The sequence below is a fragment of the Girardinichthys multiradiatus genome, chromosome 7 (genome assembly GCF_021462225.1).
Source record: "Girardinichthys multiradiatus isolate DD_20200921_A chromosome 7, DD_fGirMul_XY1, whole genome shotgun sequence".
Taxonomy (NCBI): Eukaryota; Metazoa; Chordata; class Actinopteri; order Cyprinodontiformes; family Goodeidae; genus Girardinichthys; species Girardinichthys multiradiatus.
Genome location: NC_061800.1, coordinates 27,043,788 through 27,061,198, shown reverse-complemented (window position 1 = coordinate 27,061,198; position 17,411 = coordinate 27,043,788). Strand labels below are relative to the sequence as shown.

The 17,411-nt window shown below is 38.7% G+C and overlaps 1 protein-coding gene across 1 annotated transcript; it reads left to right on the top strand.

Moving 5' to 3' along the window:
* The first annotated feature begins 2,313 nt into the window (after window positions 1–2,313).
* Window positions 2,314–14,557, top strand: lnpa (limb and neural patterns a). The gene is made up of 13 exons (XM_047371387.1): window positions 2,314–2,485; window positions 3,078–3,181; window positions 4,684–4,725; window positions 6,521–6,708; window positions 6,789–6,847; window positions 6,928–6,968; window positions 7,472–7,555; window positions 7,650–7,701; window positions 7,784–8,005; window positions 10,327–10,432; window positions 11,306–11,376; window positions 11,682–11,837; window positions 13,659–14,557. The coding sequence occupies exons 1-13, from the start codon at window positions 2,332–2,334 to the stop codon at window positions 13,829–13,831; spliced, it is 1,452 nt and encodes a 483-aa protein (XP_047227343.1). The 5' UTR covers window positions 2,314–2,331; the 3' UTR covers window positions 13,832–14,557.
* Window positions 14,558–17,411: the final 2,854 nt, after the last annotated feature.

The following is a 17,411-nucleotide window of genomic DNA, read 5'->3' as shown; positions in this document are numbered from 1 at the left end:
GAACATAGCTTTGATAAAATAGCCACTTGCCTAAACATGCTCACATCTACACTCAAAGCAATATTGAAAAGGTTTATTTTGCTTCCATGTAAGAGAGATAAAGCAATGTCTAAGGCTCTATGTAAGACTTGCAGCGAAGACTGTTGAGGTCACCAAGTCTCCATAACAACCTTTAGATACTATGTACATAACTTTTGTTTGTGAGCCAAGCCAGAAGAAAGACTTTCCTGTTCTACTATCACAAATGTAAAGATATGAAGTCTGCTAAATGTTACTAGGACTTTAACTGAAACCACGTGCTTTGGTCAAATTAAACTAAGATCGAACCTCTTAGCAACAGGTTTGACGTAAAACAAAGAATGAAAATAAAAAAGCAGAACATGCTGGCTGGACCAAGGACTAGATGTGCAAAGATTTAGCAAAGCAGATTTGTCAAAGATTTCTCACTCTTTATGCTCAAACCTTGTGCAATGTTATAGGAGAATGCTAAGGGCCCTCCAGTTGGCACAATGGGATTGTACAAAGCAATAAATAGACTCATAAGTTAACCTTTCAATTTTTTCTGTGTAAGATTATGCATCTGCAATAACCAAAAGGGTCTGCTGGCAAAGAGGATGTTGTGTGTTAGAGAAGTTCAAACTATTTTTTTTTACTTTCTGTTTGTGGATCCATTGAGATAAATTACATGAAAATATGAGAATTGAGAAAATAGAGTCTCTCATCCACAGCTACCATGTTAAAGAGTACTAAAAACAGTTTATGTAGATATCTGGTTGGGGTCATTTGGGTAGTCTCTGTTGTCTCTATGATTTAAAAAGAGCAAACAATTGCTTGATAGTAAATGTTTTTATCCAGCAAATAACCATGAGTGACAGCAAAGGTTTTGTATTCTCATTAATTTATCTGAAAAATGCCTAAAAACTGGAATTCCGCCAGTGTATGTAAACGTCTGAGCACAACTGTAGCAGTTTATACTTAACTTTGAATTTTAAAAAGCATGATAACTTTTATACGATTGTGTTTATTTAGATGTCTTGTTCAAATGGGAAGCATAAAAACAAAATCTAACAACCTGGGGTTTTTATCTCGTACAATGGCCCTTCAAAATAGGGATACAAACCATGTGTTGGATTTGCAACTGGTGGCAAAGGCCAGCATGTAGAAAACTGAGCAAACACTTATTGCAAAAGCATGCATACATTTTTCCAGATTTTGTCACATTACAGTCACAAATGTCATAGTAGTTTTGGATTTTATGTCATGGCCAAGAGCATTATTAAGAAGTGAAAAGAAATCGATGCATAATTTTATAATGTTTTTTAGAAAAGTTTGGTATGTGTCTCCCCTGAATAGCTACTTTGTAGAACCAGCTTTGACACCAGTTTCCACTGCAAGTCTTTCCGGTATGTCTCATTTTATTAGCATATTTAAAGACTGAACTTTTTGCCAATTCTTCTTTACAAATTAGTTCCCGCTCAGTCAGGCTGGATGGAGACTGTCTGTCAACAACCGTTTTCAAGTCGTGCTGTACAGATTCTCAGTTGGATTTAATTTCTGAACTTTGACTGGGACATTTAAACACATAGACATACTTTGCTCTAAACCATTTCATTGCATGTTTGTTTAGGGTTGTGGTCCTTGTGTTAGCCCAACTGTGGTCTCAGTTGACCATATCACCTTCTTAAACATGTTAGCTGGCTCTCAAATTAATAGTCTTTTTGCCCAGTTCTATTTTATTTTGAATGATTAACTGAACAGCACCAGCTACAAACTTCTCCACAACTTTATCCCCGAGGTGCCTGCCATGTTCCTATATGATATGGTATGTTGGTCTTTATGCTGCTGTTTGTTCACTAATGTTCACTGATAAACCTCTGAGGCTTTCACAGAACAGCTGTAGTTATACCAAGATTAAATCACACTCTAGTTGACTCTGTTTACTATTCCTGAAGGTTACTGGTTGCACTGGATGAGGGTAAACAGGGGCTGAATACAAAAAGCATATCACATTTTTCAGATTTTTATTTGCCAAATATTTTTGTAACAAAAACAATCCAAAATTATATAACAAATGTGATCGTTGTCTTTTGAAAACCAGTTAAAATAGGTGGCATCTCAATTTGTGAAATGCAAGACTTTTCACATGTTTTGTTCCGTGTGGTTCCTTTTTAAACTTTGAACACCCCGTTAAAAAAGTGTCTGTACGGCCCTGCTGACCACCAGGAACGATTAGCAATCAATTCAGCAAATAAATAAAAATGACGATCCATAATTAAATCATCAGTCATGTGCATTTGAGCCTTGCGGTTCTACTTAAACGAATCCAACAGAATGCTTTGCCACAGGGCGGTGAAGCCAGTTTGTCCTGCTCCTGTGAGCCTCCGGCTGTCAGTAGGACACTCCCCCATCTTAACTCGGAGTAAAGATACAGGACGGGCTGCAGTTTTGCCGCAGGCTGTTCAAACCGAGCTTCTCGACTGCCAAGGTAACTTCACCGGTTATACCCGTATATAAAACGTTTCCTTTATAGCCATTTCCTCTTCAAGTTTTGCAGTTTTGTGTTCTTGATTAACCGCCGAGAACAGGAACATTGCTGCTAGCTAGCGGCTATCCACAGTTAGCCCAAGCAACAACAACGCTAACGGGTAATATTTGGGCCGGTGTGTTGGAGCTTCTTACGTTATTTTAGCATTCTGTTGATAAAACAGCCATGTTCAAACATCCAGAGAGCGTAAATTTACAGTTTTTTTATGTTGTTGCCAACGTCTTCGAAAACAGACAGAGCTACATTGTTAAATGTTTGCTAATAGGAGCTAGCAAGGAGACAGCAACCTGCTGCAACCATGCCAGAAAGTACCACCGTGTTTAATTGGGATGTTTTGATACTTCTACGTGTCAAATGAGCGTTATAGTTGGGGAAACTACCTCATGGGATATGTTTCGTGTAGTTTGGCCTCCCACGTTGGCGTGATTCAATAACGAAGGGTTTAGCTTCTCCAAAACGCTGCCTGTAAAGGCAGAAGCGTGCTTCAGATGAGCTAAAAGGGTTATTCATGGATAAACACTGCTGTCTACAGGTGGAGATATAAAACCAGTGAGAGAGACAGACAAGGATCCGACTAAGAGGACGAGCAACACCTCATTTTTCATCAAAATGGGGACTGCAATATCACGATGGAGGGTTTGTATCCATGATTATGTCTCTAGATTAGATGGTTGCAACTACATCAAAGAAAGCAACAGGGTCCATCTTGGAGGACAAAACAAAGAGCATAACAGTGATGACACCACATATACCAGATGCCATCTTGCAAATGTAGTCCAAATTATGAGTGGTTTGCTTCACCAGTGTTATCAGTGAAGCACAAAACCAGTTTAGTGTTAGAGACCTCCAGGGTTGGCCTAGACGATACAGTACTAAAAATCAACATCACAATATAGTTTGAATTCATCACAGTACATGACATGTATCGCAATACTAAAAACATCCGTTTTGCAGGGAAAGCAGCCCAGCATTCTGGCAAGGAAAAAAAGTTGTATTGGTACGCATCACAAGTCGCGAGCTTTTAATTTGTATACCAACAAAACATTGCTAGTTGCTGTTGTGATTCATTTGCCGATCAATGTGAATCAACTAAGACATTATTTTCAAGCAGGTTAGTTTTGTAAATGCACTCCCTCCCCATGTCAGTAAAAAATTATAATCCGCTTAGACCCTGGTCTACTCCAAACATCGTCCAGGTGGTGGTCAAAACATAATCAATAACTGTTCCTCCAGGCAATATAACAGTAACACATACTTGCCTGACGTGACGTAAACATCATGTACTGTAGTATCTCATAACTCCTCCCAGGTTTTGGTAATTCTTCAATTCTCATCCCAATGTCTGATCATGATTGGTGGATGTAAGAAAGTTTCATCATTACCACAGTTTACATTAGCTCCGGTAATCGCTCTGCTCTGTCTGGCCTCCAGAGTGGCAAGCTTTTACCTGATGTACTATTGCAACCATCTAATATTATATTAAAGATTATTTATATACATGCATTATATCACCAGCACACATAAAGTTTTCAGGTATCTCTGTCACATTGAACTTAAATAATGTGTAATATAGACCTTATAATATATAGGCTTGATATATAAGTTTTAAATATCTGTGATATGTTGTGTGTCACAATTTTGCAGGATAATGGGGTGAAAAAGCTACATTTTATATTTATCTTCTTCTGAAGGGCCAGACTTTTCAAGATATATATCACAACTTATGCATATATCCAAATCAGGGTTGAAAATAACGTTTTTATAGTCCACATTTTGCTTCAAACATGCGTTGTGTAATATTTGTCTTAGTTAGAATGGAAAAACAAACTTAAAGAGTCATGTTGATTTTAAATTTTTTTAAAATTGAAAAATCATTTGGTTTTCTCTAGTCGGTTGTGTAAAAAGAGCTGTGTTGTAAAGTAAATGTCCCAGTATACCAAATTTAGCTTTTAGCTGCATTTGGCCAGCAGGATGTGCAGATTTCCAACCCTGACACAAATACATCTTTTGTTGTGTTACACAATACGTTGCGTGGGAAAATCAAAATACTCAAAGTGAAGCAGAAGCACTTTAGAGGTACACTTGTTTCAGAATAGGTTTTAAATTTACTCGCACTCTTTAATTTCTTTGTCTTTCAGGCTAAACCTTCCACTGTAGAAACTTTGGAACGACTGGAAAAGGTAGTTAACTGAAGAAGTTCTTTCTTTAAATGACATGCTAAATATCTTAATATCTCCACTATTTACAGGTTATAGTTTTACATATAAGGAATTTCAGATGCATGTACAAAGTATTGCATACAATATTTTTTTTTGTTGTTTTTTTTTTGGTTGATATAAATTTTTTTTTTTAGCATTTTCAGTAAATCTGCTCGGTCCAAAGCATTGGACACACATGCGATGTTTTGATTGTAAGTAAATGTCAGTGATTTCCTGAGTGATGGAGCCTTACTGCTGTATTGCAACTAAGCCACCGTTGGGCTATTTTCAGTTTGTGTCCTTGGAGCAGCAACCACAAGAGATCTTCACGTCATAAAGATGTTGAGTGGTATTTAGGTTGTGAAGCAATGGGAATTAGACCTATTTGGGTCTTCCTCTATAATTCTGTCGTAGCAGCATATAGTTTTTATCTGCTGCTGTGCAGCACACTTGCATGATCTACTGTATGGTAAGACTGAACATGAGATCTGCTTATTTGCTGCCCAGAGTGACAGACACACCTGTTCCAGTGGCCTCCCAGGGACGAGGAGTGGGTCCTGTTCTGTCCACCAGCTATTTTTAAGTAGCCTGGTCAGCACTCTGAAGCAGGGTTTATGTTTCCATTTACAGAATCTGAATTTAAATTTCTAGTTTAATAACTAAACAGGTCATTTTCTGTTTTAATTATTTTTTGATTGGACGTTCCCTTGTTATGTGGCATTTGCTTTACTGCTGCTGTTTAATACAGTGACCTTTGAATCTTAGGTCCAGACAGTTGGGTTCTTTCTCAGATGAACACCTTTAAACCTTAAATGAATTTGCCTTTATTTGCATTTGAGCAAAAAACTCAATACAGTACTAAGAGATGTGGTTTAAATGTGATAGTAAAACATTGTTGTCCTTATAAAAATATATTCCCAAAGCAGGATCAATCTGTAATTTTCTCCACTGGATTGTTCTGCTGTGCGCCTTTCTTTTTGTCTTCCAGACCTGTAGGCAGGAGCTGAGATTCAGGTGCATCTGAATAAATTTAAATATCTTTGAAAGGTGAATTTGCTTCAGAAATTCAATGCAACTTGTGTTATACAGATTGATTATACACGTTGTGATTTATTTGAAGCATTTGTCTTAATTCTGGTATTTATGACTTGCAGCTAATGAGAAACTAAAACAAAATCAGTTTTTTTTTTAGAAAATTAGGATATTATGTTTTATAGCATGGACTCAGCCCACCTTGTGAATCTTTCCCAAACTTTTGAAATGACGTTACTTCACTAACTTCTCGAGGCTATGGTTATTGCTTTTGGTTGTTCACTTTTTTCTACAGTGTTTTTTTTTTTTTTTTTCCCTTCCACAAAATTTTCCCTTATTATTCTTGGATACCAGAGTCTGAACAGCTACTGTCTTTAGCAAAGAAATGTTGTGGCTTACTCTCCTTGTGGAAGGTGTCGATGACTGCTAGACAAGTTGTCAGCTTCAGACTTCCCCACGACTGTTTACCTCATAACTCTGATATAATGGGTGTGTAAAAAAAAAAAAAAAAATATGTATGTATACTATATTATTGAGATTCACCTCTATCTCCACATAAATATTTGTTTCAAAATGCTGTTTAAAATGTGGACACTTTTACGCTGCTGGGCATGTTGTTTTCATTAAGATTTATCAAGATTAAGTCACTCTGATTGGCCAATAAATCATGATGGATGGATACATAGGTGGGTGGGACCACATTGGTGTTCAAGTGTAATTTGCTATATTTGTGTTTTTATTACAGGAAATCCAGACTCTTGAAGACTACAGTGAAAAGTATCAGAGACAGTTAAAGAAATGGGTTGGAGGAATGCTGTTGTACTCGTCTTTGCTGTACTTGTTCACTCTCATTGTTGTGTATTTCTGGTTCCTGCCCGAACAGTTCATGGGACGACTTATATTGATTCTGCTTTTCGTATTATTTCCATTTTTGTAAGTATACAAGAGAACTAATGGCATGTTCCCTAAACAAGACTAAACAGAGTAACGTTTTGTTAAACTCCTCCTTTTAGAGTGTGGTTACTTCGTAAGGCGCTTGTGATTCTTTTTTCACGAAGAACTGAAAGAAATAGTAAGATTCCTATTGATCTCCTATGTTTAAGTTTTCTTTGAAGTTTTTACTTGTAAAAAAATTTCAATATTTCGTTTTAGATGAAAATCTGGAAGATCTTAAGGAACAAAAACGAAAGATCGTAAGTTATCTTTTAATTTATTGTTAGCACATTTCAAGTTTAAGTACAAACGGTTTCTTCTTACTCACTTACCTGGATTATTAAGTCCCTTTAGCATCTTACTGAAGATCGCTGCATCCTGCAGCACAACTTTAGCTCATGTAGAATGGGTGCAGACAGCTTGTGAACGGTACACTGACTTAACCCAGTGAGACACTCTACTAATGTCACTTTAATTAATAGCATTTAGTAGAGAAAAGAAATAAATTGCTTGTCATCCTCTGTCAAGTTCTAATAACGTTCAATAATTAGGGCTGATGAATTTTCACACTCCCCATTATCGAAGTAGTGAATCCAATTATTCTTAATATTAAATGCAAACATGCACAAGTGTTCAGCGTTTTATTTAGAATAAAATGTTGAAGGTAGTTACTGTTACGGTGACTTCCTTCTGTTTATGTTGCGTTTTTCATGGATTTTGGTGTTTGTTTTTAATTGTTTCTAAATTTATTTTTTTTTCCAAGCTTGAGGAAGTTATGGAAACTGAGACATACAAAAATGCCAAAATGATTTTGGAAAGATTTGATCCAGAGTCCAAGAAAAAAGATGTAAGTTGTAATGTGTTTTTATTTTATGGTCTGACCATTTCACTAGTTACCTGCTGCTAAATCATGTTCTTGTATTATCTCTGTTTGTGTTAAGGAACTTGAATCCACTCCAGTCGGATCCCAGCTGACACCAAAACCAGGACAAGGTAGGAATTAATAACCACTTTAAATGCAACTTTAACACTGGGATCACTCACTGTTTAGTGGTCTGCAATCTTTCTTTGTTAGAGCTCCGTCATCGGAGTGTCACTCCAAAGAGCTCACCAGTGGTGCTGAATCCTGCGAGCGGTTCTGCTGCCCGCCCTCCTCTCGCCTCTGGGCCCAGCTTTCCTGGTCGACCTACCCATTCTGCTCCAGGCGGACCCCCAGAGAGGGGCCTGTCAGCAATAGCTGCTCAGCAGAGCTTGATGAAGAAGCCCGTGACCCCGGGAACACCTGTTCCAGGAGTTGGTGAGTTACCTGCACACAGGGGGACCGGATCATAATGTGGTCGATTAGGGTGTGATTTACTCTTCCCCGGCTCAGTGTCCCCAGTTGCTCAAAGCTCTGCGGTTTGTGTTTTCACCAAGGTTGTGGTATGTAATGCAGGAGCTATAAAAGATAATTGCAGAAGTGTTGTATTAAAATGCCTTTTAAAACGATTCAACCCCTCTAAGTAAAGGCAAACTATCCATCCTTAAAACTGCGTGTAGTGCCTTCCAAAACGTTTTCACATTTAGGGACGTTAAAAACACAAACCTAAATGTATTTTGGGATTTTGTGCGTTAGACCAACACAAAGCGGAGTATAATTGAGAAGTAGAAATATTTGCTTTGTTCAGAAAGGGTAAAACTTGACTTTGTGGCTTCCATGCAAATTGCTGTTTGTGGCAAAAAACTACCACCGTGTGGGTGGTGAGATATCCATGTTCTGCCTTTTCAGCCCTGCACCGTCATCTTTTGACGTGTGTCCATTTAGAAAACTTAACAGTGCACATCACCCCACAGTTCTGTGTGGTGGTGGCAGCATCATACTGTGGCAATGCTTTTCTTTAGCAGGAACAGGGAAGTTGCTAAGAGCTACAAGGAGGGTAGAAGGAGCTAAATCAGGAACATTCCTGGAAGAGAACATGTTAGAGGCAACAAAAGATTTACAAGTGGGGCGAGCCCTCGAGACACAGCCAAAGCTGCAATAAACTTAGGGCTGAAGTTATATTGCATTCATTTCTTATAATGTTTTTCTGTCTAATTTTCGTTTATTATAGTGGCAGTCAGACTGGGCAGAGGGTTGGGGCATTTTAAGAAAAATGTATTTCATGTAGAGAATGTAAAGTTACATTTCCATTACCATGCAGTGACTGTAATGAGCGTGTCAAGGTAATAGCTTTCATACAAAGCTCTGTATCACAAAAGGTACTTCGAAATTTCAATAACCGATACTGAGGAACGTGTTTATTTTCTCATGGGCAGCCAATGGAAACAGGAAAAGGACAAAAAAAAAATAGAAATATAAAAAGATCTCAAAATATTCCTGCCCGATGTGAAGATTAAAATTCAACCAGAACCAAGTCATGTGTGGTAGGAGAGGACAGAGCAGCAGCATCACTGTCATGTAAGAACATGGGAGTGACACACTTCCATATTTGATGTTCATAGATCATCTCCATCCAATATAAGTTTGTGCTATTTTGCAAAGAAGAATAACGAAAAGTGTCTATATGTGTGAAGGTGTAAGACTTGCTGCTGTCATTGCAGTGTTATGTGTTTCCACAAAGTATTTACTCAGTGGGCTTAATAGAAATGCTCACCAGCCTTTATAGATGATTTCTAAAAACCTTTTAATTGTGTTTCATTTACCTTCCACTTTAGTTATGATGTGTTGGTCTGTCATATAAAATTCCAATAAAAGACATTAAATTTGAGTTGGTGACATGATACAATATGAACGTTCAAAGGCTATTAATGCTTTTGCAAGGAGCTATAATGTCTGTCACAAGATGACATGGACATTAGCAACTTTAGCAGCTTTCAAGGAAAAATGTCTCGCCAGCATGCTGCGGTTTCTTATAGGACTGTTGTGATTTATGGGAACACATCTGTTGTTTCAAATTTATATCATATTTAATAGAAATCTATGTAATCGCTGCTCGGTAGAAAAAACATAAATAAGTACAAATGGTGAAAGAGATGTTTTTTGAAGAAAAGGAAGTTGTTTTGTAATTGGCGAGTGGAATGCCAACTGAGGTATGTGCAATACTGGATAACATTTAAATATGATTAATTAACCAGATCGGCATTTCTTCTGTGGGCAGTTGTGGTGGGGTTCTCACTAAGTGCCTTATAATTTCTGGCAAAATTGCTTTTGGCATCGGGAACACTTCCACAAATGGCTTACATGACTTCATGTTATCACCTGCGTCTGTTGGAAATTGAAAGTGAAAAGCAATTTGATACAAAGAGTCACCACAGAGTTTCCATATGTTGGTAAATTAATAAGCAGCAGGACACTGAGACTCTGCCAAGTCTCACAGAAATGACCAGTCATCTTCCTATGATTGCTCTTTATGTTGGATTATATTAATTACTACCCACCAACACAGCAGGGGTGCACAACACGCTTTCCAAGGGAGATCAGGTGTGGTGTCATTAAGGGAAAACATGCAGGTTTTGGGAGAAATCCAGTCAAGGTTTCTGCATCAAGCTGTTAATGTGGGCAGGCCCTTTTCATTCAGGTTTGTACTTAAGGTAGACTGTATCTAACAAACAGTGATATGTGTTTGGTTTTTTTTACAGGGATGCACCCCCCAGGTCCTCCCATGGCCAGACCTGTACTCCCAAGGGAAAGGGGTTCGATGGACAGAATCATTGAGTATCTTGTTGGAGATGGCCCTCAAAACAGGTGCACAATATGTACTTACACATATACTGAAAACAGCTTGTTTTTTTTAAATACAGTACCTTGCAAAAGTATTTATACCCCTTGAATGTCTCACATTTTCTGTTGATATACCAAGAGAAAGTAGTGCATTGTCGAGAACTTAAAGGTAAAAACTGTGCTTAAAATGGCACAATACCACACCCTGAAAATCAGTGGCCAGTTTCAGCATAGTGTGTTCTGTGATATTTAAAATCTACAAATAAGACTACTATTACAGCAGTTCAATTTTAGTTTTTTGTCCTCCGATGTCTAGAATGCTACAAGAACTGCAGAAAAAATGACTAAATTTCAGCCTGGAAAAGTATGGAATTGTGAAATGACAACAGCCCTAAACATAAGGCCAGAGATGCAATGGATGCAATAGTTTAGATCAAAGAATATTCCTGTGTTAGAATGGCCTAGTTAAAGAGCAGATGGAGAATCCAATGGAGAATTTGTAGCAAGACTTCTATTTTATTCTCACACCAATTTAACTGAGCTTGAGTTATTTTGCAAACAGCTTTGTAAAAATGTCAGTCTGGATGTACAAAGCTGATGGAGATATCCTAAAACGACCAAATTTTAAAATGTTTAGGGATTAATACTTTTGCAATAAATTGCATTTTGTTTTATAAATTTTTCAAATATACAGCTAGGATGAACATTTGCAATTGCTTCCTTTTTAATAAAATCTAAACTGGACTGACTGGATGTTGGACCCGTAGGACGGTGCAGACCCTAAAGGAGTAACATTTAATACCATCATTGTATTCATCAATCATCCATTTCACGTCCTCTTAATCTAATTTGTATAACATATACTGTCTTTACTGAATTGCCTTTGCTCTCTTGTAGATATGCTCTGATTTGCCAGCAGTGTATCTCCCATAACGGCATGGCATTAAAAGAAGAATTTGAATACATCGGTAAGACTCTGGGAATCCCAGCGCTCTTTGTCAGTCTCCATCAAACACTGTGCCTTCGTTTGCCCTCTAGCATTTGGCAGCACAGTATATCACACGGCTCTTAAATGCCTCCGCTGCTCCCAGCTCCTGTAAGCGAAAACAGAACACGATTGAAGGCACTAAGTCGCATCAGTCTGGGATGTTTATGCATCTGGCGAAAGTTTTGTCATTGGTTAATATTAATTTAGATTAATCTAGGTCTGCTTGGCAGTGTCCTGGAGCATATTTATTAATTAGATGTATGGTGCTTTTATTTGTTGTTTCAGCCTTCCGATGTGCATATTGTTACTTCCTGAACCCTGCAAGAAAGACCAGACCTCAGGCTCCCAGACTCCCCGAGATCGCTGCTGAACCACAGATGCCAGTAGCTGAGGCACCCTCATCATCGTCTGCTACTGATGAAGAGGACCAGCTTGTTTCAGGTGATGAGGGAGAAAAAATGTTGTGATTCTCACCCCTGGTCCTCAGGGTCCACCGCCCTTCAGGTTTTAGATGTGTCTGCTCCAGGACACCTGCTTCAGATAATTGCATTACCCTCTCCAGCATGCCATCTAGTGCTGCAGAAGTCTGTTAACCACCCATTTATTTAAATCTGCTGCATGTCAACAGGGAAACAACTAAAACATGCAGGATAATGGGCCCTGAGGACCAAGGTGGGGAAACATCGCTCTAAATGTTACACCTATAGAACATAATAATCGTTCTTGCCATACTGTTACTTCCTAACAGATATTTTTTTAGGATTAATGCTAAAGCAGCTGTCATACAGTTTGGTGTATTTTAAAATACATTTAACGTAGTTCCCAATGTAAATAGATATACAACAAATCATTTCCTTCGATATACACTGCTCAAAAAAATAAAGGGAACACTTAAACAACACAATATAACTCCAAGTAAATCAAACTTCTGTGAAATCAAACTGTCCACTTAGGAAGCAACACTGATTGACAATCAATTTCACATGATGTTGTCCAAATGGAAAAGACAACAGGGGAAAATCTTTGGCAATTAGCAAGACACTCAATAAAGGAGTGGTTCTGCAGGTGGAGACCACAGACCACTTCTCAGTACCGATGCTTTCTGGCTGATGTTTTGGTCACTTTTGAATGTTGGTGGTGTTTTCACACTCGTGGTAGCATGAGACGGACTCTACAACCCACACAAGTGGCTCAGGTAGTGCAGCTCATCCAGGATGGCACATCAATGCGAGCTGTGGCAAGAAGGTTTGCTGTGTCTGTCAGCGTAGTGTCCAGAGCCTGGAGGCACTACCAGGAGACAGATGAGATCCTCAGACCCCTTGTGAGACCATATGCTGGTGCGGTTGGCCCTGGGTTCCTCCTAATGCAGGACAATGCTAGACCTCATGTGGCTGGAGTGTGTCAGCACTTCCTGCAAGATGAAGACATTGAAGCTATGGACTGGCCCGCCCGTTACCCAGACCTGAATCCAATTGAGTACATCTGGGACATCATGTCTCGCTCCATCCACCAACATCACGTTGCACCACAGACTGTCCAGGAGTTGGCAGATGCTTTAGTCCAGGTCTGGGAGGAGATCCCTCAGGAGACCATCCACCGTCTCATCAGGAGCATCTCCAGGCGTTGTAGGGAGGTCATACAGACACGTGGAGGTCACACACAATACTGAGCCTCATTTTGACTTGTTTTAAGGACATTACATCAAAGTTGGATCAGCCTCTAGTGTGTTTTTTCCACTTTAATTTTGTGTGTGACTCCAAATCCAGGCCTCCATTGGTTAATAAATTTTAATTTCCATTGATGATTTTTGTGTGATTTTGTTGTCAGCACATTCAACTTTGTACAGAACAAAGTATTAAATGAGAATATTTCATTCATTCAGATCTAGGATGTGTTATTTGAGTGTTCCCTTTATTTTTTTGAGAGGTGTATATTGTGATATTTAAGATTAGGTTCCTAATCACTGTATTAATGTTCAATCCTATAAAACAAATGTGACCCTGACCCTTCTTCAAAAACGGCTTACAGCTGTACTTCAAATTACAAATTCACTTGTTATGTTGTCAAATGTATAGCAAGGGATGTTGGGGCATTATTTTTGTAAAGCTGCTTTTTTGTATGCCATTGGAGCCTATGGCAGATAATATGAGAGGTATATTAACATTATTCATCTCAGTAATATCCATTTCACTCTTTCCCTCCTTTTTTATACTTGTTTGGGATGCATTCACATGTAAAATGAAGCATTTGTCTAATTATCAGGAAAACCCAAGCTTGCTGAAGTCCCTCTTGGAACAGATGCCCAGGAGCCAGGCACAGTAACAACCACCGAGACCGGTTCTGCATCAGACAGCCAGAACCTCCCAGAACCACATGACCTGCCTTCTGAGAAATCTGATGATGAGCAAGATATTTCTGCTATGGAGGTGGAATAAAAAGGCAGAGCGGTGATTTCAGCATATCGGGCTGGAACAAGCTTTCTTTGAAGGAATAAAATAAGTCAGTTTACAATTAAACATCCAAACGTTACATAAAAAGCAATAATAATCCAGCTCTTAATGTGGTTTTCAACCTGCTGAACTCTTCTGTACTAAAAACAGCTTTTAAACTTGTAGCAGAAGTAATGAACTGTCTCTATATATAAAAATAAACAGCGCAGGATTATGCCAGATGTGTTCTTTTCCTAGTTGTGTTTGATGTTTTTGGCAGTTTTCTTATTTTATTTGTGTTGGGCTGAACTTTTGGCGCTTTTTGTTTTGTTAAGCAGGAAATGGTTCAAACAAAGCATGAGGTATTTTGTGGGAAAATGTTATTTATGACATATTTATAGCCAATTTTCTTTAATGTTGCACTTGTTTACAGTACTTACTTAGGGTACTAGCTTGTAGGTGGTAACGTGTTTACACAGATATGGTACTGTTGACCCCATGCACATACAGAACGTTATGTATATATCACTAAAAGCAAGGAAAGTAGAACCGTGCTCTTCTAAGTGCCTTTTTATATGTTGTGTATGTTTCGGAGTCTTATCAATAAAATTAAACATTTTAATAGACAGTGTTACCTATCTGCTTTTATTAAAGATGCTATTTGCTGCTTGGTGTATGAATTCATGTGCTGTAGAAATCATACAAAATAAACTTGAGGAAAGTCTGCATAAACTGGTTTCTGATTACAACTGGATCTGGCTGTGTTTTTTAATAAATTGTAAGTTAACAGTTGGTTTCATTTGCTTTAATTGCTCGGTTAAAAACAAACTGAGTTATTTTGCTAACCCAATTCTGGGTTAAATACGGGCACAAAACAACAAAAGAGCAAAGTGTACCGGAGTCAAATTCCTTGTTTGTATGTACGAACTTGGCAATAAAGCTGATTCTGATTCTGATTCATTCATGGGCTGATATTGGACTACAGTATTGGGTTATAGGTTTATTGCAGACTAGGTTAGTTTCAGATCAATACTGGATCGAGACTAACATTACGGCCAACAAAGAGTTGAAAAGAGTAACCCAAGATCAAGGGCACTATATAAATATTAAAATATGTTAAAAGGAATTTATTAATCTTTTCTATTACTGCTTTATTAAAGGGGTTTGTGCCCACCCTGATGAGTCGATGGGCATGTGGCAGGGTACACCTAGTCCAACACGGCAACACAAAACAAATAATGCACCTACACACTCTGAGGACCTTTCATTTCTTAATTAAAGCAAAGCTGCCAACTTTAACTTTGCACTTGGAGTGAGACAGAATATGAGTGAGGTCCATGTTAAAGAAATATATATATTTTTAAGGAACAAGTAATCAATAATGCTCCGCTGAAAATGTATTAGCACCCATATCTACTACCTCTGCTTATGCTTTGCCACACTGAAATGTTTCAGATTATCACATGAATTTCAATCTTATGAATCAAAAATAACCTGAGTACACACAAAATGCAGTTTTCAGATGATTTTACTTTTATGGAAGAAAAAAAACTAAACCAAACAGGCCCATAGTAACAAAGTGATGGCTCCCTTAATCTAATAACTGGTTGGGCCAAACCTGGTGACAACTACTGCCATCAAGTGTTTGTGCTAACTGGAAATGCTGTACATGGTTTTACAGGAACTTCAAACCACTCTGCAGAATTGTTTTAATTCTGTCACATTGAATGGTTTTCAAACATTAACAGCCTTTTTAAGGTCACATAACAGCATCTCAGACTTTGACTAGGACACTACAAAACCTTTTTTTTGCCATTCAGAATTGGACCTGCAACAGTGCTACAGTTGTCCTCGTTCGGCAGAATTCGATTCAGATAACATGTTGAGGATGATACACAACAACTTTGCTTCTTTTTAAAGCAGTTAATTTGAACAGCCTGCATGAGAATCATGACACAAAGCTCAGCCCTAATCCCCAACACATTTTGCGCATTGATCAGGTGACTGGAGCAAAGTGTACGCCACGACCCTTTGGTTCCGCAATCTCATGCATGGTCTTAAAACACACATGGTCTATGATGTCAGTGGACTGATTTGTAAAATATAAAAGAACAAAATGTTCCATAATAGGAGGTTCATTGTTGTGTGTTTATTGTGGAAGTATAATGTGAAAGGGACTACTGTCAAAGATGGCAAGAACCCGGGGAATAAACATGGCCTAAGAGAGTATTGTGTAAGTGCCACAGTGTTTAGAACATTGGACAATGTTTTTTCTTTTTTGCTTTAAGAGCAATTACTTTTCTTATTTGGAGTGAGAGCTATCTGAACAGAAGACTGAGTTCTAGCAATTATAAGTAAAACTTTTTCTGTCAGTTGAATTGACTAAGTTCATACTAATATTTCTTGTCTCTATTGACTTTATTATCAAATCTTTGGTCAGAAAGTAAATGCTGAATGTACAGGGGTTGGACAATGAAACTGAAACACCTGGTTTTAGACCACAATAATTTATTAGTATGGTGTAGGGCCTCCTTTTGCGGCCAATACAGCGTCAATTCGTCTTGGGAATGACATATACAAGTCCTGCACAGTGGTCAGAGGGATTTTAAGCCATTCTTCTTGCAGGATAGTGGACAGGTCACTACGTGATACTGGTGGAGGAAAACGTTTCCTGACTTGCTCCTCCAAAACACCCCAAAGTGGCTCAATAATATTTAGATCTGGTGACTGTGCAGGCCATGGGAGATGTTCAACTTCACTTTTATGTTCATCAAACCAATCTTTCACCAGTCTTGCTGTGTGTATTGGTGCATTGTCATCCTGATACACGGCACCGCCTTCAGGATACAATGTTTGAACCATTGGATGCACATGGTCCTCAAGAATGGTTCGGTTGTCCGTGGCAGTGACGCGCCCATCTAGCACAAGTATTGGGCCAAGGGAATGCAATGATATGGCAGCCCAAACCATCACTGATCCACCCCCATGCTTCACTCTGGGCATGCAACAGTCTGGGTGGTACGCTTCTTTGGGGCTTGTCCACGCCGTAACTCTCCCGGATGTGGGGAAAACAGTAAAGGTGGACTCATCAGAGAACAATACATGTTTCACATTGTCCGCAGCCCAAGATTTGCGCTCCTTGCACCACTGAAACCGACGTTTGGCATTGGCATGAGTGACCAAAGGTTTGGCTATAGCAGCCCGGCCGTGTATATTGACCATGTGGATCTCCCGACGGACAGTTCTGGTGGAAACAGGAGAGTTGAGGTGCACATTTAATTCTTTTGAACTCTGGTACGTCACCGATAATGTTGTGTGCATTTTGAGCAAAACTGTGCTCTTATCCTGCTAATTGAACCTTCACACTCTGCTCTTACTGGTGCAATGTGCAATCAATGAAGACTGGCTACCAGGCTGGTCCAATTTAACCTTGAAACTTCCCACACTAAAATGACAGATGTTTCAGTTTCATTGTCCAACCCCTGTAGCTATCACCTGCACATGATAACAGGGCTAATGTCATCGTATGTGAACAAACCTGATAAGTAGTGTAAACTAAAGTCATCCACACATCTCAGTCATTTTT